The sequence below is a fragment of the Engystomops pustulosus genome, chromosome 5 (assembly GCF_040894005.1).
Source record: "Engystomops pustulosus chromosome 5, aEngPut4.maternal, whole genome shotgun sequence".
Classification (NCBI taxonomy): domain Eukaryota; kingdom Metazoa; phylum Chordata; class Amphibia; order Anura; family Leptodactylidae; genus Engystomops; species Engystomops pustulosus.
In genome coordinates this window covers 35118567-35133262 of record NC_092415.1, presented here as the reverse complement: position 1 = coordinate 35133262, position 14696 = coordinate 35118567, and the positions used below count along the sequence as shown (strand labels likewise).

At 39.4% G+C, this 14696-nt stretch overlaps 1 protein-coding gene across 4 annotated transcripts in view; it reads left to right on the top strand.

Annotated features, from left to right (window-relative positions):
- RALYL (RALY RNA binding protein like) overlaps window positions 1–14696 on the top strand; it is a 423906-nt gene that overhangs the window by 175142 nt on the left and 234068 nt on the right. For all 4 annotated transcript variants that reach the window (XM_072151628.1, XM_072151625.1, XM_072151626.1 and 1 more), the window contains one exon: window positions 5285–5562. In XM_072151628.1, coding sequence (XP_072007729.1) covers window positions 5307–5562 — 256 coding nt within the window. In that variant the 5' untranslated portion in view covers window positions 5285–5306. The remainder of the gene's footprint in view (window positions 1–5284; window positions 5563–14696) is intronic.

The window sequence follows — 14696 nt, the reverse complement described above, 5'->3', positions numbered from 1 at the left end:
AGGAATCCATGGGGGTGAGGGGTGGTATATATAATGAATCCTTATGTGTGAGGGGGGCTTCATATAAAATAACCATGAGGGGGCTGTTTGGAATGATAAACTAGGGAATATTTTAGGGAACAGGAGACTGTTTTAGTTTCTGAATTTTTTTATTCCGCCACATGAGCTCACTGCAAAGGGGCCCACTGAGGCTGTGTCGCCCAGGGGCTTACAGAAACCTGGACCTGACCCTGAGTAGCAGTATCATAAATAATGCTTCATTGTGTAGAGGACATGGAAGAATAAATACTATCATGTTTAACACAGAATAGTCTATGGTTACAGAATCTGTAGACAAAGATGGATTTACCCATAATGCATAAACACATGGAACTGTTTGGGGCCCCTACATACTGGTGGGATGTAACCGATTCTCCCTGTTGGGCATTTAAAAAGACTAAAAAGTTTATTTACATTCTCCTGATGTCCTTCGAGGGGTAACAGTCATTTGAGACAATTTTTTAAGGAGGGGGGAGTTTATTTACACTGCGGATTAACCCCTTCACTTTTAGGATAATGTTTGAAAATAATGCACATAGAATCCTACAGCCAGGAAGAGAGGAGAAAGGGCGGAATGTTGTGCCAATATTTAAAAAGGGTTCTAGAACTTCGCCTGGCAATTACAGGCCTGTAAGCTCAACTGCAATTGTGGGGAATATATTGGAAGGGTTAGTAAAAGACTATATTCTGGAGTATGTGACATGAAATAGTATAATAAGTGACAGCCAACATGTGTGGATAGAAGTTGTCAGACTAACCTGATATGCTTCTATGAAGAGGTAAGCAGATGCCATGATGGAGGAGCCGCTGTGGATAATGTGTTCGTGGACTTTTCAAAGACATTGGACACCGTCCCTCATAGATGCCTGATGGGGAAAATAAGGTCTATTGGTTTGCAATTGGATTGAAAACTGGCTGAAGAATTGTAGACAGAGATTTGTGGCCAATGATTCCTACTCAGAATGGTCACCAGTTATAAGTGGTGGACCCCACCACTTATAATTAAAAGGACTGTACCTAGTTTTGCAGATGACACCAAACTGTGTAGTATATTACAGTCTATGGAGGATGTTCATAGGCTGCAGGGTGTTTGGTGATTCATTTGGAAAATGAGATTCAATGTAGATAAATGTAAGGTTATGCACCTGGGGGCTAATAATCCACAAGCAACATATCTCCTTGGTGGAGTAAATCTGGAAAAAGTCTCTAATTGAGAAGGACCTGGGGGTACTAGTAGGTCATAGATTAATAACAGCATGCAATGTCAATCAATTGCTTCTAAAGCCAGCAAAATCTTGTCATGTATCAAAAGTGGTCTGGACTCTCGGGATAAGGATGTAATATTACCACTGTACAAGGCATTGGTTCGGCCTCACCTGGAATATGCTGTCCGGTTGGAGAATATGCCCTAGAGCTGGACAGGGTGCAATGAAGAGCCGGAGAAATGATAAGGGATATGGAAGATCTGTTATGAGGAAAGATTAAAACAACTAGATTTGTTTAGTCTCAAAAAGAGACAGCTAAGAGGCGACATTATTGATTTATATAAATATATGAATGGTCCATACAAAAAATATGGTGGAAAGTTGTTCCATGATAAATAAAATCAAGACTGCAAGGCACTGTCCGCTTCTGGAGAAAACAAGGTTTAACTGTGAGAACTGTAAATCTGTGTAATAGCCGAGCTCAGGCGCTGGTCACAGTAGGGACAGCAGAGAGCTTCAAGAAGGACATAGATGCCTTTTTTACAACTCAATAACATTGATTGTTAGGTTATATAGAGTTGAGCTGTGTAAACAAACAGAAGAGGACAGAGGGTTCCATCTTTGGAGCAATAAACTGAACTACCTTGACAATGGAAAACTAACACTGTAACTAAAAGGCACTTTGTAACCTGTTTCTTTTAAAACTTAGCATAATTTCTTAATAAAGTATATAAAAAAAGGTTCACAACACCACCACCCAATGATCTAAATGACAGTACCTCTTTAAACTGTATCAGGATCCAAAGGTTGCCAATAAAGTTTAAACCTGTGGTAATGCCGAGAGCAGTAGACTCTATTGGATAGATCGTAAAGGTAGATCTTACGAGAAAGACATGGGTCAGGCTTAATATTACAAGATGCCAAATTTATGAGGCCGATTTCTAAAGCAAAGTGAACCAACAAGTGGTATAAGCTAAGACAAGATATTTTTTATTATCCAGGATCATCCTCTGTGCATCCATCCGGTACATTTTGGAACATCTACTACACGTGTTAGCCTATACTCAACTCATCTTTGCTGGTTATTGGTCTCAATTTGGCAATAGAGGTTCTAGGGCAAGAATTCACAACATCATACTATTATATTGAGGGCTACATTCTCGAACCTTATTACTGCAAGTGTTCACACTTGGAACCATGACACTAGAAGCACTATAGTGCAGCACAAAGCACTGGCTGATAATACAGATTCCAGACCAGACAAGAAGTGATTATTCAGACCCAGAAACATACTGTACAAAGAATAATATGATGCAGAGCAAGAAAAGAAAATAGCTATTAATGCAAATTGCAGGCCAGAAAATGAATTATAATACAAACCCCAGAGGACACAGCAGATCCAGATCCAAATAGGGGAACCCCTGTGGTATGCAGATGGCTGGGTAGCAGTGAGAACGGACATATATCTCATGGCTACCAAGGAGTCCGGTTATGGTGGACATTTGCATCGCTGATAGATGCAATCATTGCTTAGTAATCATCGGAAGGACAATGCTGACTTCAGGTACCATATGTGGACCATATATTGTGTCCCCCTGGTCTAGTGATTGGTTTCCTTTAAGCATCATTGGGCACTGTTGTGATCCTGAAATTGTACTTAGTTCAACAATTATTGTATCTAAATTTGCTAAGCAGAACATGTGTGGTAGTGTCTGATTATGGTTAAATGCAGCCCTGGCATAAACATTGGAAAAGAAGTTTCAGTAGGACCCTCATAAACACAACATGATGTTGGTGAAAGCATAGGAAGTCCAAGTGCAAGGGATCATACTTGCCTAAGGTGCTGTGTATTCTGCTCCAGTCATTTGGAAGCTGTTGTGAAGTAACTGGGTTCGACTTAAGGCTAACATCTAAACTCAACATGAATAATATTCCAGGTCATTGAATTTTAACTGTAATTCTTTGAGTCTGTCTGGATATTTAGCTTTGGCCTTGATGTAGGTCTCTAAATTGGACACTTTGCCTTCTATTAGCGTTGGAAATTCAGAAATACACACTACATCTTGTCTAGTGATGGAGAACAATTCTCTAATAGACATATTTGCAGATGAATGGTAAATAAGAATATCATTAATTCAAATCCTAGTACAATAGGTTCAGGATCAACATCGTGCACCCCAAAGACTTCTACTCCATCTCTAATAAAATGTGTTAGGAGGTAGTTAAAGGCTTTCGCAACCTCCTGGTCTCATCACCGAAAAGGGTTCCAGGGGGTTGGATAAGCAAGGCTCAGAAGTCATAGAAGCCTTATCCACCCACCCAAAGCCCTTTACGGCATGGGCTTCAGATAAGTGTCCTTTCTGGATGTCTGGAACTGAGCACGCGCTTGGTTAGAGAATTGAGGCTGTGGAAACCTTATCTAACCTCCTTTAGTCCTTTCCAGCATGGTCTGGTACCTAATTCCAGAAGAGAGACTCTCTTAAAGTAGCCACCCTCCTGGAGCCCTGACTCAGCCTGGGGGACCATATCCTTCTATTCCCAGATTTTAAGGAAAAGCGCTGAGTGGTGGGCGGTTTCTGAGAACAGCAGCTCTTATTCTCCTTGTGAAGACCTGAGACATTTTTTCATCTTTAATGTCCGCCTTTCTCCTCATTACTATTGTTATTCTGCATTTTGCTTTTGTAAAGTAACTGCATCTATAACAAGTTGCCTTATTCTTGACATCTCTGGAGATCATCGGAGCATATACCTTTAACTTTTTAATTAGATGAGTAAAAGAATGGAGGGGTTATAGATATATAGACTCCTGTGTCCTCCTAAGCCCCTCAAGAATGCTGAAAGGCAATTGTAAATAAAGATAATAATCTGTTCAATACATTGAATAGGAGCGGAGACAATAGATAGTGGATTTTATTCTATGGCATATTATTCCTCTTCTCTGCCTTTTCAGAGCACATGCAGTAATTAGGTAACACGTAGCAGATTGATCTCCATTCCACAAGTCATATCAAGAGCATCTTCAGATGGAGAATAAACCAAGGTCACATCTAGAGGGTGTATGAGCCTGTTGTATTAAGTGCCACATCTTTTATTATTTACTGAATAACAACAATTCGCTATTAACAGCGATAATGAACAGAATTTAACACAATATACTCGATTATACTGTAGACCATTACGCATTAACAGTGAAATTCAGTAACACAAAGGGACAGGATCTGCAAGATAGACTGTTCACAGTTAGGCATACTGGGGGTTATTTATCATATGCAACGCTCATGATAGCCCCAACGAGCATCCGCCGCTAGCACAATTTAGCATTTTTAAATATTTCAGGGCCTCTATGTCACTGGTGTGGCTCATAAGCCCTGCTAAATATCCCCTACTGTCTTAAAGTACACTCTTATGCGAAGTTTGGCTACATTTAAAGGGGTTGTTATAAATACTAATAGTTATCCCCTATGCACAGGATAAGAGAGATAAATGCATGATCACGTTGAGTGTTGGGTCAGTCTAGGCTGCTGGATACTCAATGTTGGATCACAAGTTCTCCTGATCCATTATAGAGTTTGGGGTTTTTAGATGCCCTATTAATTGATCAAAAAGTCTCATAGAAGTCAATGGAGCATAGGATGGAGCTTTGTCCTGTTCTCCATTGACTTCTGGGTCAGTTTACAGCTAAGACAATACCTGGAGGTCCCCAAGCCATGGAGAAGATGAGGACGTGCTGTCGAACCCCGATCAAACATTTATCCCCTATTTTGTGGGCCAAACTAGACAGGGCATATCCTATATATTGACTTTATATCATACAATTTCAAGGGATTTACATGTGACGAGAAGCTTTTCAAAACAACACTGCCTTGAAATATTGTATCAGAATGTAATATCTCATAAATATGAATGTGTAGCCATCCCAGGGGTTGTTTTGTGCTTCACAGCTTGTCAATGATTCTATTACAAATCATGGTCAATATTTTACACATCTATTACCAAACATAACCATCATGAATCATATTATCTTCTTCTTATTCTTTCAGTTGACCAGAGATATTCAGAATAATGACCGGCAAAACGCAGACTAGCAACGTCACAAACAAGAACGATCCAAGGTCAATCAATTCCAGAGTCTTTATTGGCAACCTCAACACGGGCATTGTGAAAAAAAGTGACATTGAAGCAATATTTGCAAAATATGGGAAAATAGTTGGATGTTCGGTACATAAAGGATACGCATTTGTACAGTACGTTAGTGAGAGGCATGCGAGGGCTGCGGTGTCAGGGGAGAACTCGAGGATTATCGGAGGTCAACCACTAGGTAAGAAACCAAATCCTCTTAGAAATCAATTTGTAATGAATATGTGGGATTTATTGTTATTACCTTTATTATCCATCTGGTTTGTTTTATTGATTTAAAGGAGTTTAGAGGCTCCAATACCAGCACACAAGTAAAACCAGCAATGTGCATGGCTCTTTATAGGCTTTCTATGGATAAATCCTCTATTTCCCAGCGATCTGTCATTATGGAGGAAATACATTTTGTATATTTTATGCATATGATTAGTGATGACCCATTGGGGTTCGTTGAGTTCATCCGAACCTTGGACAAAAGTTTGGTTTGGGTACCTAAAACCACCGCCACTAACCACGTTGGGTGCTGGTATGAAGCGCAGGTGTTAACCCTTTAAATCCTGCCAGCATTGGGGATCAATGATTCAAGCGAAAATGATGTGGGCTTTGTTTTAGAATTTAGAATTTAAAGGGTTTTAAGGTTTAAAACCCTTCCAGCATTGTGGAGCAATGGTCATAGGCAAAATGGTGGCTTGCACACTTTACCAGCTGCATATAAAGGCGCACTTTGTCTGCTCCGGCACCGTTCGTTGGTGTTACTGATGTATGTTAAGCCCAAAGGCTGGCCCGAAACCTGAACTTCTGAGGTCTAAGCTTGAAATATTCTGGGTGAAGTCTGTGCTGAAATATTCAGCACGGACCCAAACATTGTGGTTTGGGTCCTCTCATTCGTACAAATGATCAGGAATGAGCCTCATCTGATAAGTACATACATTTTCTTCTTACTAAAATCCTCCCACTACCCTGATACACAAGGAATAACAACTCCCTTGAAAAATTACCTGTAAAGAAGAAAACCAGAAGATCGACCTCCGACCCTAGTGCACCAAAACGATCATATACCTGAAGAAACTTGTATTACTATTGCTGAAAAATAGTCTGGGTCTCTCTAGAAAGCTTGAAACATGTTGTTAGTATTTGTAGGGTGATTTGTTAGCTGGTAGATCCCTTTAAATTGATTGTACACCCTTGAACAATATTTTTTCATATTTTAAAAATGGCCAATATTCTGTTCTAGTTAATGTAGTCAATCAACCAGGATCAGTAGGGATCCCAGATCTCTGACTCTCATCAATCATAAAGTGATGGTATTTCCTAACAATGTGCCGTCACTTTAAGAGACTTTCATACCCCTTTATCTCGGTGTCTGTGCAGGAGATTTATAACTCTGTCTCAGGAAAAGTATCAACCCCTATAAAAATACATTAAGAAAAATGACTTGGTCTTAAAAGGAGGAGATTCACTTCAAGGTTTGTTAAATGGCGCTCTCCAGCAATATTCCCGTAGATTGATGGCTTTGGGATTACTGCATGACAGTGGCATTACACATACAATGTACTGTCACCTCTGTATACATGGTATTAGTTGTATTGATTCCTTGTGTTGTGCAGCATGTGAAGACATGTATTTTATGTATGATTTATATGGTATTTGGTCTTATTGGATTTGAGTAATATCTATTTGGTACAAGGAGAAACAGTTCTTATTTACTACCTATGACTTTCTAATTTAACATGATGAAATCTTGCAGGATGTTTTCTTAAAGGAAATTAACCACATGGACTTAGTGGTTTTAACAAAATCATACTTACACATTGGCGGATGTACCCCGAAACAGGATCCATTCTTTACTTAGATGTTCATGGCTTATTTTTTCGAGAAAACTGACTTTTAAAAATATGAAAATGAGCCTCAGGGGTCTCACTCTGTACATCAAAGAAGCCCCATTAGCCTCTGTTGTCTGCTATTTATTCAGAATTTCCTTTGTGGCTTATGCCCACCTCCTCTTTTAGCAAAAGCCTAAAGGAGCTTCTGGTACTTACACAGGAGCCCCAGGGGCTCATTTACATATTTTAAAAGTCAATTTTCTTACAAAATAAGCCAGTAAAACCTAAATGAAAACTGTGTCCTTTTTCAGATTGAACATGCCAATGTGTAAGTATTTTCAGTTTAAAGGGAACCCCTCACCAGATATTGGCCTAATAAACCACTACCAGTGTGTTGTCAAGTAGCCAAGCAGCTTCTAGATGAGCTGTATAGGGGCACAAGGTGGGGGCTGAGAGCTGAGGGTAAGTTATAACACACAATTATAAAGTAATGCAAATGCTCAGAGAAAGCAGAAAGACATATTTGCAATGCAGCTGTAATGGGCTTCTGCAACCTGTCTTTATTGAAAATTAGGTCTGAGGTGACAGATTTCCTTCAATTCCACCGAACCAAAGAATAAAGTAGGCGTGTTATTTGGAGCGAAGAGTGAAAGTCGTAAAAACTGAGCCCACAAGAACGTGACGCATGTGCGTTTTTTTTTTCAATTTTTGCATATTTGGAATTTTTTTTCAGCTTCGCAGTACACGGCATGTTAAAATAAATAACATTACAGGAAAGTAAAATTTGTTATGCACAAAATAAGCCCTCACACAGGTCTGTATACGGAAAAATGAAAAAGTTATGGATTTTTGAAGTTTGAGAGCGAGAAATGAGCCAAAAAACCCTGCATCCTTAAGGGGTTAAACCACTAAATCCATGTGGTTAAATACCTTTAAACTCAGTCTATTGGGTCTAAGATGTCTCTGATAACCATGAGGTGAACCTCATGGTTTCAGATGTTCTTTAGCTGTGAACATAAAAGAAGTGACGCAACTCAGCAATTTTGTATAGATATACAGATTAGTCTGAAAGTGCACAGGGGGTGGGTCTTATTTGGCAGATTTAACTTCAGATAGCAGACAAATCTACCAATATGTAAATGGACAGCATGGAGCAATTATAGAGGAGAGGAGAGAGACCGTGCGCCTGTCTTTTGGTCAATCTAGTGAAAAAAAAAACCCAACCCACAGCATTTGCATCGTGATTTGCATATCCAAAACATCACCTTTAATGCATTGGCTTTATTTGGTATTACATCGGAATCCATTTCCCTTAAATTAAGGTAAAGTGAGTGTCAAATACAATCGAAGAACAAGGTGTATAAAAATGTAATTTTTAATTCTAAGCAATTCTAAGGAAATTATTTTTAGAATTGATTGAAGCCGCATATGATATATAAATAAACATAACAAAATTTTTTGGACTATAAGGCACACCTTCAGTATAGGCAGTCCCCGAGTTACATACAAGATAGGTTCTGTAGGTTTGTTCTTAAGTTGAATTTGTATGTAAGTTGGAACTGTATATTTTATCATTGTAACCCCAAGCCAAATTTTTTTTGGTCTCTGTGGCAATCGGATTTTAAAAATGTTGGATTGTCATTAGAACCAGGATTAACACTAAAGCTTCATTGTAGACACCAGTGATAACTGTTATAGCTGATCATTGTAGCCTAGGACTAAAGTACAGTAAATTAGCAACATCCAGAGGTCCGTTTGTAACTAGGGGTCGTATGTAAGTCAGGTGTTCTTAAGTAGGGGACCGACTATAAATGCCTGCTAAAACGTCTAGGTTCATATATAAGGCGCACCGGATTATAAGGTGCACCTGATTATTAGCATGAATGACCAGCAGGTGGCAGACCTGTGCACAGTTCAAGGCAGCTGTTGTCTGTAAGTGTGGTTCTTATATAAGGCAAAAATCAAAGGATTTTTTGTGCACCTTATAGTCCGAAAAATACGGTAATTACTATTATTATTATGTTATCACTTTCTCTATAACATCAGTACTAAAAAAACAAGTAAAAGCTAAGAGAACAGTAAGACTGATGGAATCTAATAATGTGCAGAGGTGACCAGAATCCTACATCCTTGGCCTAATACTGATCCTTTAAAATACTTCAAAAAATATGGAATCCCAAGATAACCGCTGTTTATTATATATATGGATACACATGTAGCAACATAACTTAAAATATCTCAGAAGTCCCATTTTGCCTAGGACGGAGCATCTGCTGTATGTGAGCTGCGAGATAACCCAACCTCATTTTATTCCGTCTTCCTCAGAGTAAAATAAGAAAATCTTGTCGCAAGTCATTACATCATTCTGAGCAAATGCAAAGGGACACGTTATTCTTCTGCTCATATCTGACTTCCCCCGAATAGACACAGAACCTCATGTAATGTGCTGTGTGGTAAATAATGATTTCTGAGATGATGGCATTTAAAGGGTGTGTGGTGAATGCAGATTAGATCTTTAGGTCATGATAAAAAATTATGTTAATTTATAATTGAAATTTAAGGTTCTATTACATAATCCCATTTAATCTCTTCTTCTCAACACATTGGTAATGTGATCATCATTGTTGTGTCTGAGGAACATTTTTACAAATTTATGCTGTTCTGTAATATACATTTATTCAGAAATTATTCTCTAGATAAGGGTAGAACAACTTTTATTAGTCTCAAGGCTAAATTGTCATAAAACAATGGGCCTCACAAGTAACCTGTAATAATAATTCCTTTATTTATATAGCGCACACAGATTACTCAGCGCTGCACAGAACTTGCTAAATCAGTCTCTGTCCCCAATGGGGATCACAATCTAATATAACCAAGCAGTATGTAGAGTGTGGGAGGAAACCAGAGGACCCGGAGTAAACCTGTGTAAACACAGAGAGAACATACAAACTCTTTGCAGATGTTGAACCCAGGTCCCCAGTGCTACAAGGTTGTAGTGCTAACCACTAAGCCACCATGCTGCCCATAACCTACGTGCCCCAACAAACACAATCCAGCACAAAATGCTACCCCAGAAACCAAGTATTGCATTTATACAATAACTAATACATACCCCAGACCAGACAAAAAATATGAAAATTATAATCATTAATAGTTAAAATAATGGAGAGAGATTCCAGAGCAGATGCTTATAACACTGGAGGCCCCAGACCAGACACAACTAATACTGGCGAGACCCAACAGCAGGAACAACACTAGAGACCCCAGAGCAGAGACAACACTGGAGACCCCAGAGCAGACACAACTAATACTGGCGAGACGCAAGAGCAGAAACAACACTAGAGACCCCAGAGCAGACACAACACTGGAGACCCCAGAGCAGACACAACTAATACTGGCGAGACCCAAGAGCAGAAACAACACTAGAGACCTCAGAAAAGACACAACACTGGAGACCTCAGGGTAGACACAACACTGAAGACCTCAGAGCAGACACAACACTGGAGACCTCAGGGTAGACACAACACTGGAGACCACAGAGCAGACACAACACTGGAGACCTCAGGGTAGACACAACACTGGAGACCGCAGAGTAGACACAACACTGGAGACCTCAGGGTAGACACAACACTGGAGACCGCAGAGTAGACACAACACTGGAGACCACAGAGCAGACACAACACTGGAGACCTCAGGGTAGACACAACACTGGAGACCGCAGAGTAGACACAACACTGGAGACCTCAGAGTAGACACAACACTGGAGACCCCAGAGCAGACACAACACTGGAGACCCCCGAGCAGACACAACACTGGAGACCTCAGGGTAGACACAACAATGGAGACCTCAGAGTAGATAGAACACTAGAGACCTCAGAGTAGACACTTAAAACACTGTTCCTTGGACTTCTCTAGATCCTGATCGTTTGTGCCAGCATCAGGCCCCTGAGCAGAACAGCATCCTGATGCTAGAGATGAGCAAATCAATTTGGTGCCTGAAAAATTGAACATTCATACTGAATCGACAAAATGATTTGATCATCACTAGTTGTTTGCAAATCTGAATCTTTTATGATTCACTTCAGATGAATCTTTTAAATTGGTGGAGGTCATTCATCCCATAATGGGGGTAATATACCAATTTACAGATCAATTGGAACAACATCAGTCTGGACCAATTCAATACCAACCCACAACATGATCACCTTTTGTTATCCTCTATCCTGTGGACAGGGCATAACTTAGAAACTTTGGGCAACACCATTAAGAGATACAACCCCTTACTAATTTTGGAACGTTTCTAGAGTTTTGGTTGACCATGATCTGGTGTAGATTGGAGCTATAAGCTATCTCTGTTGCGTCAAGATGTCCAAGGTGACAGTGTGAAGTAAAAATTTTGTTGGTGCACAAAGGCCATGCACCAAAAAGTGTGATTTTTATGTGCTCTAAGACATTTTACCCATTGTATTCAAAACTTATTAAGTCTCAGGTGGAACTCTTATTAAATTTAAATATTTAAATGTATTATTAATTTATGCCAATAAGTTATAATAACAACAACCCTTAATACCACCGCACCTCCTTCACCCGTAGACTGCCAATCACTCATAATCACAAGACAAAGAAAGTTGTATTGTAACTTAAGAATAAGGATATCAGTTTGGTACATAAATGCCTCTTAATCCATCTTACTGGCTTTTTGTGTCTTGAAATCCGTTTTTTTCCCCGGGGATGTGAAACATAAGTGTGAAGTACTTAGGGATTCGGGATTGCTGTGCCGAATATTTATTCATAGCCATTCATACATGTTACAAGAAGAAAATCTACTTGAATAAAATTGTTCATGATTACAGAAGGGAATTAACCAGCAGGAGTGTAACATTAACTTCCCTCTTCTTCTAAATGTTCATGTTCTTCTGGAAGAGTTAGGAATCATTGGATGTAAGTAGTAAACAGACTGAAATATTCAATGTCTTAAGCCGCGCTTAGAGAAGATACAAGCTGAAAACTCAATAATAGAACATTGGGGGTTTCTACTTCCTAATCGTGTTACTATTGAGGCTTACTTTTGTGTTTTGTTTATCTGTAAAAGATAGGTAACAAAAATAGCTAAAATAGTTTCCCTCAGATCCCCATATATAATTTATCTGGTATCCAGATAATCCTATAGATATCTATAGCAAGAAGATGTGGGCGTGGCCTCCTCAGGCTGACATCATCACAGGTCTTTTAGCCTCCTCGGGCTTAATCCAGCAGCTCATCTCCTTCTTAGCATTCAGCAATAATGTCATGTGACCCTGATGACATCGTCACAGGTCCTTTAGCCTCCTAACATTATGTATGTACCCCGTACATATATATATATATATATATATATATATATATATATATATATGATCAATAACATCACAGTATCACACTTTGTGGGTTAGGATCCAGCTACAGGAATTTAGACATCAATCTTTAAAAGTTGAAAAACTCCATGTCTTTATTGACGGACCTTGGTCGCAAATACAAAAACTTTTTTCTGGCGTAACAGATTAAAAATACATCACAGTATGCCTGCAAGGATGTCTACTCCTCTCATATATATATATATATATATATATATATATATATATATATATATATGCATGGGGTACAGTTTGCTAATGTTAAGAGGCTAAAGGACTTGTGATGATGTTAGTCCAAAAAGGCAACGCCCCCAATATAATTATTTAAAGTGCCATTGTTCTCTGACTGGCCCCAGTGAATGTATAGTTTTGCATTGGAGATGAAGCAATAAACTTTAGCACTATCAGATTCATGCACAGTGTAGCCAATACTGTGTGTACTTCCCCAGCTTCATTACAAAATTGTCTGCCTTATCCTTAGGTTAGAACAGAGAGCTTTCCTAACTTTTTTTATTAAAATTTTTTCCATAAATTATTTTTGACTAGTATTTTTATGACCACTGATCATTGGACCTGAAGTTTGGGGTTCACAGTTTGGCCCTTAACGGGTTATACAGACTGCACGGTTCTTAGTAAATGTGACCTAATGCGATTTTGTGTTTTATTTCTTATGCTGAATCTTTCTGACTGCATTTTAATAACATTTTTTAAAGGATAAGTTAATCCACAGCATTAAACGATTTACCTTGAAAGAATTCATAAGGCGCTTAGAGAAATTGAGCAAAAATTAGATTTCATCAATGTTATTTCGAACTGAATTTACTGCAGTAACTTGAACTTTTAAAAGTTTTTAGCGCACCACTTAATTCCACTCACAGAACAATCTTATTAAATCTTTAAAGTGTTTCACATCGAGCAAAAGGGGTTTCCCAAATCTTTACGATATTAATGCACACAATCAAGTGAGCTAAAATCTATCTGTAAGTACATATATGTATGAGGCATTTAAATCTAGAAAATCTGAAAAATTATAACGAATAAAGCAATTGAAGGGAAACACAAAAGTCAGGGTTGTACAGGGGGTCAATTCATAAGTTCAATGTATACACAATGGGGCACATTTACTTACCCGGTTCTGTCGCGATCCACGATCTGGACGGTCTGACAAAGATGAAGTCTGTCGCGATTCACCAACATCGTGCGCCCGGGATCCTGCATGTGTCGCTTCCCCGCTGAGGTCCGCCGGAGTTCACCTTCTTCTTCCCGGTGTATGTGAGTGCATGTCTTGCGACACAATTAACTATGTTAAATCCTGCGCATTGTCCGAATCCGTCGTCCCTGGTATATAAATAATTCACATGTTACGACATGAACAGTATATGTAGAGTAAATCCATTATACCAAGTGTCCACCTGACATCCCAACCTGACGCACATTACGTCAAACGCTGTGCCTTCGTCCAGGGGCATCAGGCCCGTTTTCTACTTTTAATGAGATTGTTGATGTCCAGTAAAACTTTGTGTAATCTGTACAATACATTGGGGGTCATTTACTAAGGGCCCGATTTGCGTTTTCCCGACGTGTTACCCGAATATTTCCGATTTGCGCCAATTTCCCCTGAATTGCCCCGGGATTTTGGCGCACGCGATCGGATTGTGGTGCATCCGCGCTGGCATGCACGCGACAGAAATCGGGGGGCGTGGCCGAACGAAAACCCGATGGATTCGGAAAAACCGCCGCATTTAAAACAAAAAATGTGTCGCGGAGCTTGCACTTACCTTCACTCATCCTGGCTCGGTGAACTCCAGCGCGTTCCGATGCTTTTCAGCGCAGCAGCGCCACCTGGTGGACGGCGGAGGAACTACCTTAATAAATCCCGTCCGGACCCGAATCCAGCGCAGAGAACGCGCCGCTGGATCGCGAATGGACCGGTATGTAAATCTGCCCCACTGTGTATACAATGCACTTTTGAATCCCTCCATGTACGCTTTCCCTTTCTGTACTAAACTTTATACTTACTATGATGGTTTTTAAATATTTTAAATATGATGAACTAATAAAAATTCATTTGAATTAGAATTTCGATGTATGACATGGATATT